General features: G+C 40.4%; 1 protein-coding gene across 1 annotated transcript in view; it reads left to right on the top strand.

Moving 5' to 3' along the window:
• Positions 1-770: 770 nt before the first annotated feature.
• Positions 771-19,368, top strand: part of adgrb1a (adhesion G protein-coupled receptor B1a) — a 156,641-nt gene continuing 138,043 nt past the window's right edge. Inside the window, exon 1 of the mRNA XM_073485293.1 lies at positions 771-1,506. Within this exon, the coding sequence (XP_073341394.1) occupies positions 771-1,506 (736 nt within the window). The remainder of the gene's footprint in view (positions 1,507-19,368) is intronic.

Genomic DNA, 19,368 nt, shown 5'->3' with positions numbered 1-19,368 from the left:
ACAGCAAAGCTACTCAATGGGAAGCTGCTCTGTATACAATGTAAAATAGATATGTAATAGAAGAAAATTTAAAAGGTTGCTGCTATCATCTTTTGAATATGTATTTAAAAGCAAAAGTCAGCTAATATTTTGGCAAAAACAAAGAGGACTATTGATTAAGGCATTGCTGCCTATGGCTCATTCCTGATAAAGTGGAGTAATGAATGACTGCAGGTGTTTCTGTAATTAATAGTCTTATAATTGGACAAATTAATGAGCTGGCAGATGAAATATGGGACCAGACGTGAGGGAAACAGTTGTCTCTCTGGAAGAGACCAATCTGAACTTGTGTAATGAAGAAAAACTTTTCTAAATCACTGCCCCCCCTCCCCCCTCCGTCTGCTTCTGTTCAACTTGTTGTTCTTCAGAGCTGCAGTTGCTCTCAGTGTACAGCGCAAACAGTAACAGCTGATAGAGATTTTTCATTGCAGAGATAAATAGAATCAGTGTAATCCCATTCAGTGTGATCAGATACAAATCTAATTCATATCTTGTCTCTTCCATTTCACAGGTTCTTGTGAATCTCGGGGTCAACGGATGCAGTCATGGGCAGATCGCTAGATCTTTGAGAGCAACCTTCCTCTCCCTCCTCCTCTTCCACCACTACATCCTTTTCCTCTCCCCCCTCCACCTCCTTTTCTTCCACCTTTGCCGTACACAGCTGGAAGTTGAATCCTCCGAAGCAAGATAACCAGCCATCAATACCTTCTCCTTCTCTTCATCTGCAAACCATGACAAGCGTTGTTTTTTGGATTTGTGGCCAAGCAAGATGGCCTCTCTCAGTGTTATTCTTTTATTTTACTCCTTTGTTGCTGATGGGGGAATGGTGCCACGCAGCCCCCTCAGGCCCAGAGTCTGACTCCTGCTCCACCTTAGTCCAGAGCCGCTTCTTTGGCTTCTTCCTGTCATCATCAGTATTCCCCTCCACACCTTGTTCCTGGACCCTACAGAACCCTGACCCTCGGCGCTACACCATCTTCATCAAGGTCACCAAACCTACTGAGAAGTGCATGCCGTCACAACTCCGCACCTTCCAGTATGACTCTTTCCTGGAGACCACACGTACCTACCTGGGCATGGAGAGCTTTAACGAGGTGGTCAGGCTGTGTGATACCTCAGCCCCAGTGGCCTTTCTGGAGGCCGGAAAGCAGTTCCTCCAAATGAGGAAGGGACCTCCTCGGGCAGGCATGCCCATCACTGATGGCGACGGGGATTTCAAAACAGAGTACCTGGTGGTGGGAAAGCGCAACCCCAGCATGGCAGCCTGTCAGATGCTGTGCCAATGGCTGGAAGACTGTCTGGCCTCTAGCACATCTAACAGGCCCTGTGGCATCATGCAGACTCCATGTTTGTGCTGGGAGCCACCTCCACAGCTCAGTGAGGGGGATAGCTGTTATCACAATGGAGTTTACCTGGAAAACTGTTTACCTGGTGTGAAAGAGAGTGGAAAAGATGCTGAGATGAATGGTGAGTAGGAAAGCTTTTACTATTTAATTCTATAAAAGTTGCCTTGTAAAAAATTACTTTCAAATCATTGTTCATACATCCGCTGCATAGTTTCTTAAAGCACTTAAGTGCTCAGATTAACAATAATATCTTGTTTTGTTCTCTGTAAAACAAAAGAGAAAAATCCTTGTTTTGAAGAAACTTTGGGACAAACAGATTATTTTTCTTTAGTCTGACCTCGAAAGGTCACCCTTTGGAGTTTAGCATGCTCTCAGCAAAATGACAGATAAATGGTGTCTTCAGTAGCAATCAAGCAGTGAAAATGTGTGTGATTTGTGAAAAGTGAGGATAATTGTGTGACATTGGCTCAAAAGCAAGTGGAGTGCTTTGGCTGAAGTAGAAGAGAGAATGAGGGACAGAAAGAAGCAAATGGAAGGTTTAGGGTTTCATCTGATGGAAGAGAGCTCTGTGACCTTGTGAGGTCGGCACCATATTCTGTCCCTCTGCGGTCCAGGGAGGGACACTTGATCGGCCTCCGGGAAGCTTGTGGAAACAGAAGAGAATCAAGTGCTGATATTGGATAGCTCAGGGGATGCTCAGAACACGGGTGAGGGGTGGGGGCTGGTGGGGTGATGTAAAGAGAGACAAAAGAGGAAGACAGAAGGAGAGAGGCAGAAATGTGATTGGATAAGGGCCTGTGGCTTGAAGTCTAATTGTCTGCTGCTTGATCCCGGCTCCCCTTCCCTTGCCTTGGCAGACAGGATGTGGCCTGACATCTCTATCCTGGCTTCGTCAGGACTATGGCCAGAGGGATGGAACATTTCTCAGCTCTACTTTCTCCCCCTAACCTTTCCACCATCTATCTCTCCCTCCTTCCTCTGCTACTCTCAGTCGCTTCCCCGTATCAGCTAGTGGTCTTATTCTCTCGGTCCTCCTCCTCCTCGTCTTCTGAGGCACCGTCGCTGCCTCCCATCTTTCCCTCCCCAGACTGATAGTGGGCTGATACTGAGCCAGTCGTGGGAAGCCAACCAAGCAGAGAAGATGTTGCGGTGGGTATCTCCTGCCTTATCCTCCTCCAGTCTCCAGAGCGGCTAATATCCCCTAGCCGCCCCAGCCTCCTCTCTGCTAGTTATCACACTTATGTAATCCCGCTTATGGTGTTCAACAGCGGGGTGTGGGCTGTTTGTGCCTCAAGGTGTGAAAAATAAAAAAGAAATATACCATCCACTGTTGGCTTGTCTAGAGATAGGAAGATAAGGACGCATTATAGCTTTTCTTCTCTCTCTGTGTGCTTCAACCTACACAGGCGAAGCGTCCCTTAGATGATAATCCCAGGTTCAGAGCGAACAAGTGGCAATGGAACCCTGTGATGAGCTCAAATGGAAAAGGCAAGCAGTCTGCGCATATTTGGCTGGATGGGTGACTGGATTGGATGGATTGAATTGGTGGATGAAGATAAAACGAGAATGGGGAGACGTAATGGATTTTGGGTGGAAATACGATGGGCAGTTAGGGCCCGCTGTGCGGTGAAGAGGGGAATATAGGAATGACAGTCGTGAGTGATGAATGAAGGAAAGACAATAGATACAGAGATGGCAGAGGGTGGGAGAGGAGAATAAAGGAGAGTGAAGAGGCTGACAACAGATGAGAGGGGGAGTTGTCTGAGGTGGAGTGGGCTTGATGAGGATAGATTGTTGTCTCTTGGGTCAGGCAATGCGCAACTGGACCTGTTTGGTCTCAATACTTTCAGTAACAGAGGAGTTCATAGATTACAGTCTGTCTCCCAGCTTCACTCCCTCTGTGCAGAGGGACTGAAGGTCCTGCCCAGTGGCAGACGGAGGGGTGAGACCTGCTGTCAGCACTCGAGCTCTGCTCTTGTCCTGCCCATGGGGGCTAGACAAGGAGATGGATCCAAGTAGGCAGTGTCGGAGCTTAGCCTTGTGCTCAGCCTCCCCTTATGTGTCCTGTGTACCAATGCATAAATGTTAAGGGAAATACAAATTAGAAAGGAAGAAGATGCAATTTTCTAAGCCCAGTATGCATAGTTATACATCCACACCACAATTAACATCCTGTTGTGTGCCCTTTCAGCTCGTTCTCACTCCCATTGCATCAAATACAGCAGCCTGGTCAGTGGCGGTTACCCCTCTAGTGTCACTTCTTGAAGCACCCCTCTGGTGCAATAGTATAAAGAGTGAGAAAAGTCTAAGTCTGGGGTTGGTCAGGGTGGCTTGATGGGTCAAACACTGGACTCTAGGCTCAAGACCACTGAGCAAGCTGCTTTATTTGACTAGTAGGAGCGAGAATGTATTGGCCCTTATATAGTGAGGTGGGAGGTTACAGGTTAACAAGTCGAGCTGGTTGATGGGTGTCAAGTAAATCTGACCTTCTTCCAGGAAGGAGTGCATCAAATACCTCCAATTAAGTCCATTGGTTGTATATCCTTAACATTACATTAACCATAGTTTAATTGCCATAGATATACACACATTTGTTTGTAATGGTCCCTCAAATGTTGTCAAACACTTGTGACAAGATACGTAGTAACAGACATTTTACAGTTATTAAACGTTTGTCTAAAATGACATTACTGCACTGAAATAGTTAAGTTCACTTTAATTTCACAATTAGAAATGTTCCTGCATTATAACCACATTTTTTCAAATTATTTCTCAACTGGTACAGCCTATAACCTCTTTCTCATTTTCTGTTCTTTCATTAATGCTACCGTATAGCATTGAATAAACAATAACAAATTATTCCCTGTTAAAAAGGTAATTGTTGAAGAATTCATTAACTGACAATGTACAATCTTCTTCATTAATAAATTCCACCCACATAAAGGCAGGGGTACCCTTGTGTGTACTTTGGGTGAATGGTTAAATTAATATATTGACTCTCAGAATGATGGGAGCATCAACAATATGCTTCTATGAATACAATACTGGATTTTGCCCAGTTAGTGTCGTCGACCTCTGCTATGACTGATATGCTACGGCTTGATTATCTGTTACTTTGTCGATAGGGTCATCAATAGGAAGAGCTGAACCTGTATTGATTCTAATGCGACCTTTGGTCAAATTTCAAGGATGAAAGGATGCATCACATGTTTTGTAAGTGTTTTTTTATCAATATCACTTCAGTTTCAGTTAAGAGTCCAGTGGCACTAAATAGCAGGACGTTTGGGGGATGTAACAGCAAATATCCTAGAAAATTAATTTCATCACAAAATATCTGCAAGAAAAATGTGTTTACAAATAGTAATCATGCCGTGATATGAATATTACAGTTAATTAGCTGCAGTCCATATTTAATGTTCACAGCTCACAGTTTGAGCACAGCTCCTGTGCTGTGTGAGAAATCTTTAACCTTTAAGTTGAGAAGACTGGTGATTCCAGGGCTATTTTTGGACTCTGACATTCAGATGGTCAAAGTTAAAGGTTTTGGGACAAAATATTGGCTGCTGGTGGCTTCAGTCCTGAAATATTGCCCATGAAAATCCATTTTGGTAGACCTCCAATGTGCACTTGCTTGTGTATGTGTGTGTATGTGGTGTGTCATGACATGTGGTGTGGCACGGAGCAGGAAAAGATTCATTTGTTAGCCCTCAGTTGACAGCAGGGGAGGCAGTGAGTGATTAAAAGATGGATCAGAGAGATGTGAGGAGATGAGAAAGCACATGACTCAATCTGAACAAAAGAGACACGATTGTGGGGGCTTTGAGAAGGTGCCAGAAATGACCGGCAAAGTGAAGGTGAAGGTGGATACAACTTACCCGCAATGCCACAGGATCATCTGGGTTGTGTCCTTGGTTGCACATCATGCACTCTCACTTTCAGCTTTGCAGTCATTTTAAAGTGTGAAATATTTAATAAAGCTTGGAAAATAACCAAACAACAACACAGTGTCACAGACTAAAAGCCCTCTGCATGAGACACGGAGATAAGGCTCAGTTGTTCGCACTGCAGAACAGTTAGCTGGATGGGGCCTTGCTGTGTGGAATTGGAACATGTTGGGGTGATATGAAATCCCCACATGAATGTGCATGACAAATGCATTATTCCAATTTAGCGACTGAATCTGTCAAAGTTTGCGTATACACCTTAAAACACCAACAAGACTGGCCCATTTCAAAAGCTCTTGCAAATTTGGTCTAGAATCACAGCTTCCTTTTGCTTATTTTTGTTTACTGGTATACCCAATACAGCCCTCACTGTCTGGGACTGGCAAGTTTTCTAATGGAACCTTCATGCAGCGTGTTCAACTGGTCAGCAGTCACTTGTAAATACTCCATGTTAGCTAGACCAATGAAAAGCCTCTGCAGGATGTATAGAAGCCTATATTGTTAATTACAGGTTGAATACAACAAATAATACAAAGGCAGAAATGATAGCTTTAGCTTAGCACCAGACTGTTTAATGTGAAAGCAGCTTACAACCCAAATGTACCTTTCTTGTTTGAACTCATGGCCGTAGTAATTGTTACAGCATCAAAGGATGAAGTCAGGTGTATTGATATCAAGTTCAACAACGTCCACTTCAGGAGGAGGTCATGTTGGATATAACACAGGACTTTTACACTGGAGACCACTGTTGGTGTCCAGTATGAAACCAAAAGAGTGAGGTTTTTTATTTACAAAGGTAGTGAAATAACATCACGTACATAATGTTACCTAAGTGACAAACGTAACATAGGTACATTCGTAACTGAGGTTACATAAGTGACATCTGAACCAAAACCAAGACGTTTTCCTGAACCTAACCAAGTGGTTCGTTGCCAAAACCTTACCAAACTGTGAGCATATGATGAAGGTCCCGTACACTTGTCGCTGGTACGCATGCTGTTTTGGGAACAGTCATATATGTTGTATTGGGAGTCACTGGCAATCAGCTTATTCAGTCATTCAGGTGTGAGGATATTTTGCTGAGCACATAAAGATGAGGCTGGGTTGGTCAAGGGAGCTGCAGCAGCAAACTATATTAAGAAGAATCAGCAGAATATACCTGTATATATTCACCTGTATGAGAATGATAGGATGCTACCAGTCAGCTTGTAGTCGAGCACCTGACGACTGAGCAACTGATACCAAACAGCTAATGTAAATGCGGCTTCAGTGCTTTGTCCACAACTAAATGAAATGCTTCATACCATGAATTGGCAGCATTTTGCTCATACACCATGAAATATATGGCTTCTGTTGGGGAGGAAGTGCAGGTTCAATCTTGCTTTAAGATCCTGTAAACAGACCCACCATCACGGGGTGCATCCAGTGATTCAGCTTTTAATTTACACACAGCTGATGTGTTTGTTAAAGCACCCAAGTCCTGTAAGAGGATGTCTGGTGTGTACCCCGACTCTGCCCCAATGCATGCTGGAATAGGATCCAAGATAAGTAGACACAGAAAATAGAGGGAACCGTTGCTACTGTCTGTCTGTTTTTCCGATCATATTTCTTTGGAGACTGTTTGCTATAGTTACTGGTGCTTGAACAAACAAAGATTATCTTGTCTAGTCTGCTTTTGACAGGAACTGCCAACTCACCATATAGTATACTTTTTTCTATCATCATATTGGACCCCTGGGAATATATAATTTCATGATGCACTGAATATTATTTCCCCTTTTTTCCCCAGAGCTTTCTTTTTGTTGCTTCTTGTTTTCTCAGATCCTGATTCAGGACAGTGACAGTGACACAGCTGTCATCAAGCACTGATAAACTACTGTGTCTGCTGTTTGTTTGTGTCTCCACCACTGACACAATCAGTGAGCTTTGGTGACCACTGTCCCAACATGTAAAATGTGACTGCACATAAGGAGGAGGTTGGGTTGGCCGAGGCAGCTGCAGCTGTAAACGACATTAAGAAAAGATGGCATTCAATCTATTAAGCATTTGGTTATTCATGATTAATCCATCTGAAAAAATAAGGTTTCAACTTGAGTTTAAAATGATCCCAGCCATAATCTATTTTGAATCTGTGGATACAAAGCAAAACAATAGCAATATGTTAGTAGGAGTCTGGTGTGTGGTGTGTGTGTGCGTGTGTGTTCACATCTGAGTTGGTTTAATTGTTGTTTAAGTCTTCAGAAAAAGCCTAGTTGAAGTGTACTTTATTCATTTTGCTCTCATCTACCTCCTCCTGATCCAACAAACAAGTTGAAAGCTGTGGGTGGAAGCCAAGTCCTCTACAATTCTGTTTTGCACCAAAGCATTGTTATTAAATCCCCCTCACCTCCAGAGTTTATGCAAGAAACAGCCCCAAACCTTTATAGAATACTCAGAATTGCGGCCATGGAGCAAATAACTAGGTGTTCCCTAAAACCTTCAAGTCCATCAGTTTAAAGATGGAAAATAATGATACAGGAAATATCAGAAATGGAGAGAAAAACTTGAGTTAGAAATGAAGAGTACAAAAGTCTTTGGGTCAAGTGGGTGACATATGAGTCCATTTGATTATTTATGATATAACTCACAATTAGATTACAAAAAAGGCAGATGTTTGAAATATATATATATATATATATATATATATATATATATATAGATAATCACATTTTTATTCATTGTTGTAACCTTGAGTTAACTAACAGGGTTCTTAATTTGCATTCAATCATGTCTGTATACATGATTGAATGCATGTAACATGTATGCAGCAGATATGCATGTCCATACATATATGTGTATGAATATGTATTTATGGATAAATATGTAGCTATATTTTTTCCCCTCTGTTGTGTATCACTGGTTGTCTAAAAAAATGAATTCATCGTATTAAAAGTATTTTTAAAAATAACTGTACCTTGTCCATATCCAGTATTCTGTTTCCCTCGGAAATATGTCACATTATAGAAGATAAAGATGCCCTATCTTCCATTGCTCAGAAACTTTAAAATAAAAAGAAATACTTTGCAACCCCATGGCCAAGAGGTCTGTGTCAGACTGTGTGACTGACATCTCCCACACTCTCGTAAGGACAGGTCAAGTTACGCTTTAATCATTGTTATTGATAAATGGTATGTGGTGTCTGGTATCTGACTCCCTGCACAGCTGCACCTACCTTCAACCTGAGTTGAGGTTTGATCAGCCACTATATCTGAAAACACCTGTGTCGATTTGCAGGCCTTAAAACAACACATTTATGGGTTCCTTATCAAAAATGTCTATTTACGTCATGTGGAGTTTTTGTAGCTCTCAAATATCGGTTTTGTATGGACCTCAGTAATTTATTATCAGTCAGGCTCTACCCTCCTGTCTCTTTGCTGGCCTCAGACCACCTGGACAACCATTGTTGATGGTCCTGAAGGCAGCAGAAAAAGGGTAATAACTGACAGCAAAGGAATAAGGACTTATTTCCCTTTTAAGCTTTAACTGCCCTGTCTCCACTGGGCCAGTCAGTTGTAGAAATGCCTGTACAGCGTTGAGATACATCATTTCACAGCTTTGATCAGTCTAATCAGTGCTGTCTGAGATACTGATTGTGATGGAAGGGTGAAGAAATAATAAAAGACCGGGCTGATACATGGTCTCATAAGTGACAACATGTGGAAAGAAGGAGAAAGAAATACTCATAAACCCTCCTGACTTGCACTTTTTCCTCCAGTTGTTGGCAGCTGGCTGTGGTTGAGGAAGATGAATGTGAGCACTGTGTCTCTCCCTGCAAGCCTTTGCCTGGCCGGACCACATTGTTGCTAAACTAAGGGATTTCCAACCCGCCTCCACAACAAGCACTGAGAAATCCTAAAGCAAGTCTAATGCATTAGCTCCTCTTCACATTCATATGCGTGGACACACGTACCTGCGTGCACACACGTACACACTGTATACAGCACTGGCACATACATAGAGAAATGTCACACCAGAAAATGGCACATACACTGGTGCAACCACGCACTGGTCCCTTGTGACTGAGTGTGGGTGGCTGACTGAGGGAGAGAATAAAGCTGATTTTGCGTGTGTGTGTTTAGAGAGCGAGGTGTGGTGTTCACCACAGGGGGCACCATGTGGGCAGGATTAGACTGAAGAGAGATGGCAAGAAGTTGCTCTATGCTGATGTAGAGGTCACTCCTCCTGCAGGGAGCCTCGTATCCTGTTTGGGACATTTTCATATGGAGTTTGGTCTTTTGGGATGGGAGCACAGAAACAATTAGCAAACGGACATTGTCCTTTTTGTTGTCATGACATGTTCACCTTATTGGTGATCAGTGTAATCAGATTGGTGGCTGTGATTATAGGCATCCCAGTCAAATCAATCAAGTTGCCAATTCTCATTCATGTTTGTGTGCTACAAGGAGTTTTTAACTGGTTATGAGAGAGTCTCAATTAAATACCCATGCCTCCATATGATCTACATAAGCAGACTATCAGCAGGAAGATTGGCAATTTCTATATATATATACATATATATATATATATATACAACAATGTTGCCGTTGGCCTATTAAAAAGTGAGAGTGAAGATCACAAGTTTCATCATGATATGATATCACATTGATTCTTTGGACAACAATACTGTATTTACAATTGTGATTGGAATCAATTCAGGGGCCTGCGATCGATATTAGACAATATCACACTATTTAACACAATAAGTTACAGAAATGAAGCTGCCAACATAAAAAAGTGGTTAAGTGCAGTAAAATGGGTTTTAAATTGACTCCACTAACATAAAACATGACTTAACAACAAGAACATTTAACAAGAACATTCAGCTCAATAATAACTACTCATAGCTTAACAAATTACATGTATTATTTATACTTTTACTTACTCACCACTTGTTTAAATTAAGGGTGCTCCGATTGATCATACACTGATCATTATCAGCTGATATGTGTTGTAAAAAGACTGGTTATCTCTATGGAGCCCGATCCGAAGAGCAGATCAGATAAACACACGAGACAGTTTGGCTTTGGCATTTTAGCGGTGCATAGATAAACACACTACAGGACTGTGCTGCTCACTGGCTGCTAAGAGCTCACTAGCAGCCTAGCACCAGTGCAGAATTTTTGTGAGGTCCTGCCAGCCAGCTGTTTGTGACTGAGGGGATAGATGGACCAATACTGCGGAACAATTCTCGTAACGTTAGGTCTCGCGCTGAGAATCCAGCCAGTGAACTAGCAGTTAGTTCAGTTTATCATTTGGGAATGTCTGTTTACATTTTCTGTCTTCCTGAGTGAGGGGACAATGTGACGTTGTTTGTTTCGAGCCCTGCAGCCTGAGAGCTAATGGCTTACAGCAGAGCTAAACACAGCAGAATTGTTCAGAGGAACATGAAGTGTTAAACTGTGAACCGCAGTCACAATTCGTTTACACTAAATAAATGTACTGAAGTACTCTAGATGAGTACAGTTTGTAGGTGAAAGTATTGAGTTTTGAGTTACAGACACTTTGCATCTGTGTAATTTTTTTCATTCTTAAGTAACCAGGTACAAGCAGTGACCAGGTTGTGGAGTAGTGGCTTAAGGGCACAAGAACCTCAGTACAAAGACTGAGACAACTGAGATTGATACACTTATTATATATTATAGTTTATCCCTAAATTCTCAGTCCTATTTACTTTTCTAAATTTTTAATTTTGTTTTGAAACTATTTTGTTGAATCAATATAAAGTAAGTATAATTATTTATTTCCTCAACATTTAATGAGGATTTTAATATGCCACTAATAACTAAAAACTATAGATGACAATAACGTGAAAAAGCATCCTTCTGATCAGTGATCAGTATCAGCCATACTGCTTCCACTGATTGGTGATCGGTAATTGGCCCCAAAAATCCTGATTGGGGCACCCTTAGTTTAAGTCACTGCATCTCCCAAAAACCACCTCAGTTGAATTTGATCCTGCATACACATTTTTTCAGTATAACATTGTTGAAACAGAGCAGCATATATTGCAATAAGTTAGTGGACTGCTGAGCCAGATGCCCTGTTTGCCTGCCAACCCGACTTCCATTTCAAAATAAAGTTGCATCAAAAAAATTATATATTTATATCCAATATGGATTGGTATTTCCACTTCGCATCGATTACATTGGATCGTTGATCATTAATCTGGATCGATGGCTTGCTACACCCCAATTATGAAATCATTACATCAACGGCTAAAATAATTACTATTGTTGAGCAATCAAATCTGTTAGTTGCAGGCTTACATCTAACCTACTGTATGAATGGTGCTAAAACAAATTTTACTTTGCTTCGCCTTAATCATATTGCAGTTATTAATCTTACATAGACACAAATAGATACATTACTTCATTGCTATGCATCCTGCAAACAGCTGTGTTTAAAACAAAAAAAAAATAAAGAGAAAAAAATTTCAATTATTTTCATTCGCTTTTAAAAAGAAATGCAGGCACTGGCCAGACCTAGATCTCTCTGACAGGAGGTGGTGGTGCTCGTACTGCTTTTGTTCACAGGGGCTGCCACAATCAACAAAAGAATGAAAGTTCCTTGTAGCTGCTGTATATAAATGATGAGAGAAGCTGGGAGAAGGATTCTGACATGTCAATATACCACGTGCAGCACTGCACCATGGGTAAACTTTTTTAAATGACGGAGCTGGGTTGAGCATTTGGCATCATTACTAGTCTACTGCTGTGCTTTCTGTTAAGGAACTGCTTGATCAGAATACACTGCTGTTGTAGTTATTATACAGGAAAAGGTAACAGTATGGAGGAATAAAAGGGCCGGCATCCAGCCTGAAGCCAAAACTGTGGGGTCAGACATCAGCAGAAGCTATAGATACATTATACATAGATGTTTATGTAAATATTTATCTGTTTTCTATATGGCAAGTTTTATATTATTTTTTTCATATTATTATTTTATATTTTTCCATCACTTGACGACACGATTTCCACATACTCTTGACTTTACTTGACCTGACTGGTCATGGCATAATGGCTACAATACCATCTGCAGAATAAAGTGCCAGGTAGGGACCTTTGCTGTGTTTTTTACAAGGCTGTAGGCTGATACAAACAGCAAATTTGACATAAAAATCTGTTCTTAAGTGGTACGTTGATGCTAATAAGAATAAAGCACATTATTTTCCTTTTGAAATGGCCACCTTAAATCACTCCAGATTTCGTTGAGTATTTAGATTTTTGTCACTGTGAGCTTTTTAATTAATGCATTTTGCATAAAAAATTCCAGCTCTTCAAATCAGTCAAATCAGAACACACAGACTTCATACCCATACTTCCAGAATCAGTGTAGAAGCAGTATGTTACAGGATGTTTAGAATAAATGCTCATAAACACTTTATTTACACATTAAATCACATGAATTGTTAGAATGAAATATTAGGAATCTATCCTCCGGTCCTGGTTCATTGGAGCAGTTTGGCGGTGTGATTCTCTTGATAATTGCCCAATCAAAGACAGTGAGACATCTCAACCAGGTATTTCATACACAGCTACAATAACGTTAAATTGTTGTTGTTTTTTTTGTGTTTTTTTTAGTCTAAAACATTGCCAGTCCCTGTGAACTTTTGAGGGTCACCTCTTAGGGTGTTTTAAGGTTGAACATGGAACAAAATCCCACCTCACTCAATCCCCAATGGAAAGAATAAAATAAATCAAATCAATAGGAGTGACACAATCCATGAAAGTTAGCTTTTTTGGCACTAGAAATACATTTTTTTATATAATTAAGGCTCAGAATGTTCCATCAACATGGTTTATAATATCCCTTCAAAACTGACACTCCATTCATATACAAATACTGTATGAAAAACCCATACAACGTAATTTTGTGGCTCCAGGGATGGTAATATTGGTTGATTGGCATGTCCACCACTTTGGTTATGAAATACTTAACAACTACAAGATGGATTACCATGACATTTTCTGTAGACATTTATGGTTCCCAGACAGCAAATCTCAGTGACTTTGGTGATCAATGACTTTTTCTACACATGTATCATCAACAGGCATTGACATTTGTCATTTTGAGTGGAATGTCTCAACAAGTATTTCATAGATTGTCATTTAATCTGGTCCATCTTCCCATCAGGAGGGATTGTTACAACTTTGGTGACCCCTCAACTTTTCATCTAGCGCCATCATCAAGTCAACATTTCACTTTGTACAAACTTTGGTTTATGACTGACTAAGACGCACATAAGCAAAACTAATAATCAGTTTTGGGTAGAAATGAAAATGAAAAATGAAAACCACTTTTGATTCCTTGCACATGTTGCTGCTCATATTGTCCAGAGGATGCATGTCTCCCTTTAAATTGACTCTACCAAAACGGAATTTCATATTCTACAACCCATAATCTGAAACTCTGCAGGCTAATGACAGATGCAATATCCCATACACAGCTCTTTATTTATGTTATATTTGATTTTAAAACAAAACAAAACAAAACCAAAAAATGAGTGGGTACAGAGGTACATACAGTCTAACAAGTTTGCAATCATGCATGCAATCTAAGGCTTCTTTTGTTTGTTTGTTTTTTGTAATTCATTTGCAATCAATATGGCTGAATTATTTGAAATATGGGACATGAAAGTAAACAGAAGTGGATTGTAGCTGACAGGTAGCAGCTGTGCAGTCTTTTGGCTTATCACCCAGGCACAATTGCATTTCGCTATTATGTTCTGGTCCCTTTCACCCACAAATTCAAAATAATGTAGATACTTCAATGATATTAAGGCTGCTCTCTCTGCCATCTTGCTAGCTGAATTACACCTGTCCTGCACACTGATATAACACAACCACACATCCGACTGCCTTCCAAGAATTAGGAGCAAACAGAAACAGCAGGAATGCATCAGGGATTTTCTTTCTTTCTTTTCTTTTTAGCAACAAAAAACAGGGAAATATGTTAAAATTCTTACAGTAATTGATTAATTAATTGATTGGCTAATTATTGTTTTATCAATAAAGTAATCTGAGTGCACTAACCCTAACACTGCTAATAAAATTCCCAGCAGCCTCAGCTTTACTTTGGGTTATTGCTTATAAACATGTTAGCATGCTAACATCCTACAGCTAACATGCTAAACATCAGCGTGTTGGCATTGTCATGTGTGCATGTAAGCATTCTGACATTAGCATTTAGCTCAAAACACTCAAAGCTGTTAGCATGACTGTAGACTAGTCATGTATTTATTTATTTTTTTTGTTTGTTTCATAGAACATACAAAGTACTCTGACATGCCAGAGAATGGTATGTGTTGGATAGACTATAATAATTACTTCCAAAATTGGCAATATACTGTAAAGCAAAACCAGCCTGGGGTTAAGGTTACGGTGTTAGCTCAGGAGCTGACACTCCCAGCCACTACAGGAGTGAACAACTTAACATTTTGAAAATGTTCAAGGCAGTGACCTCGCTGCTCATGAAGTTTCTGACCTTTCCCAGCTCCACCTGTACTCTGTCAAAGCACTCACTTGAACTTAAGTCAGTGTGAAGCGAGTTGAGGAATTGTCCCTCTCCTTCCTTGAGGCTGTCCATCAATGGATGGCCTGTCTCAGGTCCTTTTCTATGCAGCCTGAGGGTTTATTAAACATTCATGCTTTAATTAAGCAATTTTACCGCTGCTACTTACCGGGTGATGATAAAAGCACTGCTCCAGGATGAGCACGGCGAGATGACAAATGTGTGTGTGCATAGAAGTGTCTTGTGTGAGAGGCCATTAATTTCCTGCCATAAAGAAAAGTGTGAGGATTAGAGAAAAGACAAGTTGAACTTTTTTTACCTCCCTCATCAGTCATGTGTGACTGCAGGAGAATGGTCGGCGGCTGATGTTAGGATGCGATAGGGATTCCTCTGTTTTGTGACAGGCAGCTTGTCACTGCTCGCTGCTACTCTTTCTCTCTTTTCTCTATTTTACACTTCATCACACACTTTTTTTAGGAATCAGGGAGTCTTGGAGATTTGAAACCCTTTTCCCCCTCAGTAAAGGGCTCTATTATTGAGAGACTGTGGTGTGTCTTCGAAGGGTGAAATTGTGTGTGTGTGTGAGAGAGAGAGAGAGACAGAGAGAGAGAGTGTGTGTGTGTGTGTGTGAGAGAGAGAGAGAGAGAGAGAGAGAGAGAGAGAGAGAATAGAGAATTATAGTGTGTGTTAGTGTTGCCAGTCACCTTGACTGTGAGGACATTTAATGCTTGTCCCACTGTCTCACTGTCGTTCTTCAGATTTGATGACTTGGACAATGAAGATAAATTACTTGGAGCACACTGAAATGTTCGAGTTTACTGCTGCCGTGCACCAGAGCTGGATGCAAAAATTGTGTGTGAGTGTGTTGTCGCATCTGCGTGCCTGTGTCCTTGTTAAGAGCAGGCGGTGGCTCTGCGGGACGGCTGTAAAGGCTGCTCTCCTTGGCGGTATCACCTGGAATGACACCCAGAGGTGACACACTGTCAGAACACTCACCCACACAAGACATAGGACACACACACACAATAAACTGAGCGGATCTTGGCCAAAGGCTGCCAGGTCCAGGAAAAGAACTCATTAGAGCAGACATGTTCCATGTGCTCTTCTAACACCACACACACATACACACATACACACACACACACACACACACACACACACACACACACACACACACACACACAAGCAGAAAATATACACACACACAGTTTAACACACACCCATCAGATGGGCTTCTTGAACACAATTTATGAATCCCTGTCTAAAGTTAAAGTCCATCTTAAATCACAATATGAATCATGCAGTTCTGGGTCTTGGCTGCTGTGGTTTTTCTTTTCTTGGAAATTCTCTAATAATTGGCCTATCATATGCTGTGAGACATCTCTCTGAGGGTACTCAGCTGCAACAGAGTTCAATGAGATTTTCTTCCATTTAAGCCATCAGCCAATGTCAGTTAGCAGTGTCAGACTCTAAACAGTAAACTGCTTCTTTTCAGGGTCACCTCGACAGACTGAAGCTAATGATAATTTCACATCATTTTTTTACCATCTTTTTACCATCACTGTTTGCAACCTGGGTTTATTAGCCCCAAGCATCCAATGTAAGGACTGTACAGACGTCAGCTGCACAGTAGGTAGCTGGCAGAGTGTGCTGTGACAGTGTGCGTGTGTGTGTTAAGTCTGTCTTTGGTATGCCTACGATCAGCTTCTGACTGACTGCACGTAGATAATCCAGATTAGAATATTGATGATTTGATATGAGTATTAAACAAAAAAAAAAGCTTAAAATGCTCAAAATTTAACATGACTTTAAGTCTAAACCTGCAAAAAACAGTTAACCCCATACACAAATGCATTTTTAAAAAAAAGATGACTTGGTTTCTATGGTTTATAATGAAATAACGTTTATCTCATAATGGTTTTAAAGAGAATGTGCAGGTTATTGAGAAAACATTACGATTTGTTGGTGCAATTACTCAGTAGGTGATTTGTTAATTATAACACCCCACACCGCTAAAGAACATTATAGATCCAAGATAGACAAAACTGCAGGATTCTGAGAAGCAGACGGTCAAGCAAAGGTCCCAAACATAATAATTTCTAACTTGCGTTATGATTGATTCCAGCGGGTGTGTTTGCTCAAAATATGCTCTGTGCCGACAAGTAGGGGTGCTTCTAATTACCGCTTTTAATAATCGCCATGGTCTCAGATATGAGACATTCTGATTTTGAATGGCCCGTGGAAAGGATGAACATATCAGGTCCATTCTAAAAGTTCTGTTTCCACTGCCTACTTTTCTCCACCTGTTGTCTCTCGCCTGGTCTCATTTGTGTATCTGTCTGACACAAATCACAGCACTGAATGCAATACACAGATTTGATTGACTGAGTATTGTCAAATGAGTAATTTAGAGAGTATGCATTGATCTGTAAATGCCAGTCTAGAAAATCTGTGCTGGTTAAAATAGAAACACTTCAAACATGTCAAAATGTTGTAATTCTCAATAATTTATCAGTTATGTGTCTGAGTACAGATACGATGATGTCTGGGTCCGGACCTGGGATGCATTTTGGTTATTTTGCTTACATGAGGGATTGAGAGATTTTTGTAAAAAAATACTTTAAAATAAGCAAGTCAGCTGAATGAGAATAAAAAAGATCTTTTTAGCCGCTGAATTCGAAGAGAAGACCCTCTCTCTTCCTCATTTGTTATTCATCACACACTCTCTCCTTCTTATCTGCCTGCATTGAGTCATTATGTTTTAGATGAGTGCAAATTTGTTGCTCAAGTAAACAAATGTTCAGGTCACGCGAGTATGGCTTTTTGTCCACTTGCATCTTTCCCACCGTCTGTGTAAGTAATTGCACTGCATCTAAATATAAGGCCAAAGTTTTGGCGCATTGGAAATATATGTATATAATATATATATGTGTTTTATTCATTGCTTTACAGGTTATTGTAGATTAAAACCAAACATCCATCAACCCTAACCTTGGTTTTTCTGAGGGCCTTTTGGAAAATGTAGGAAATCACAAAGTGGAAAATAAGTACAGCCAATGACCAATGACCCTGACCAATTTGGTGCCCTAGGCAATATTTTGGCTGGCGCCCCCTTGCATCGCAGTCAATTTCACAAACAATTTTCATACACTCACAGAAACTGCATGTATGTATTCAAGATTTTATTTCTTTTAAGTCAAAAATATCACACCAAATAAAAACTGAAGAAAGAAACAAGTGATAAATGAAAAATACAATATAAATAAGGTATTGCACAAACATATTAAAGAATATTCTATTTACATACAAAATAAAAACAGTGAACACGAAAACAAATGACATAAAATGAATTAAAAATACAATATAAATAAGGTATTGCACAAACATATTAAAGAATATTGTCACTCTGCTGTGCTGAGGTAGAGGACAGGAGCACCTGATGCTGTGTCATGCTGTGTCATATATATATATATGTATATATATATATATATATATATATATATATATATATATATACATATATATCGTCCGAAGTAAGCTAGCAAGTCAACACTCTGCTCCAACAACTTTAACTACGATGCATTAAACTATTCATTTCATTCACTTCATCACATTGACATTACTGTACCTCTTTCTTTTTCACGTTTTTCTTCCTCTGCTTTCCTTCTTTTCCTTCCCTGGGAGCTGGATGGTTTCAATCTTTTGGACATAGTGGTTCCGCTACAGTATCAATAAATCTCTCTCTTGGTCTTGGGGTCACGGTCCGGTCAGATTCAGGAAACTAACCTCTCGACCCCGCCCCCCCCCCCCCCCCCCCCGTGGATGGTGCCCTTAGCATTCGCCTATACAGCCTATGCCAAGGGCCGGCTCTGAGTACAGCACAAAATAGCTGTTGGAATACACTATCAGGGTTGATTTACCCTTTGCAGTTATATATTAAACTTTTCTACACGATACGAGGTGTGTTGTTAGTCTTTTGTCATTCTTATCGGTGAGCTGCACCAGCATGAGGCTAAGCCTGGTATTCATTTGTATTCACATTGTCCACAGGCGATGAACAAGCAGATGCGAAACAAACGCTGTCGGTCAGTGTGTTTTTGAATATTCAGCTTTTCTGTTCCCACCTGTTTTTCTACACTTTTGTGTCTGTGACTTCTCTGACACCAGTCATAGCTGCTGGTCAACAGGCTGCTGAGAGCTACACACCTAAGAATATTTTAAAAGCCTGATGATGCACTGCCAATGCATGATTTGAAGCAATGGTTTGTAGCTTCCAGTGGGAATTCTCAAAGTGATGATTAGAATTGTTGTGGTAGAAAACTTGATGAATTTATATGTGATGAATCCAGATTACTTTAGTGAAGCTCTGACTTCTAATCTTGGACCACCAAAGTCTTTAAATATCAAATAATATTTAAACATGCTCTGGATGATTAGCCAAAAAATGCTCATCCTCATCAGAAAATTGACCAAATGTCATCTGTGGCTTA

Source organism: Pagrus major, chromosome 17, assembly GCF_040436345.1.
Source record: "Pagrus major chromosome 17, Pma_NU_1.0".
In the NCBI taxonomy this organism is placed as follows: domain Eukaryota; kingdom Metazoa; phylum Chordata; class Actinopteri; order Spariformes; family Sparidae; genus Pagrus; species Pagrus major.
This window is presented reverse-complemented; position numbering and strand designations above follow the sequence as displayed.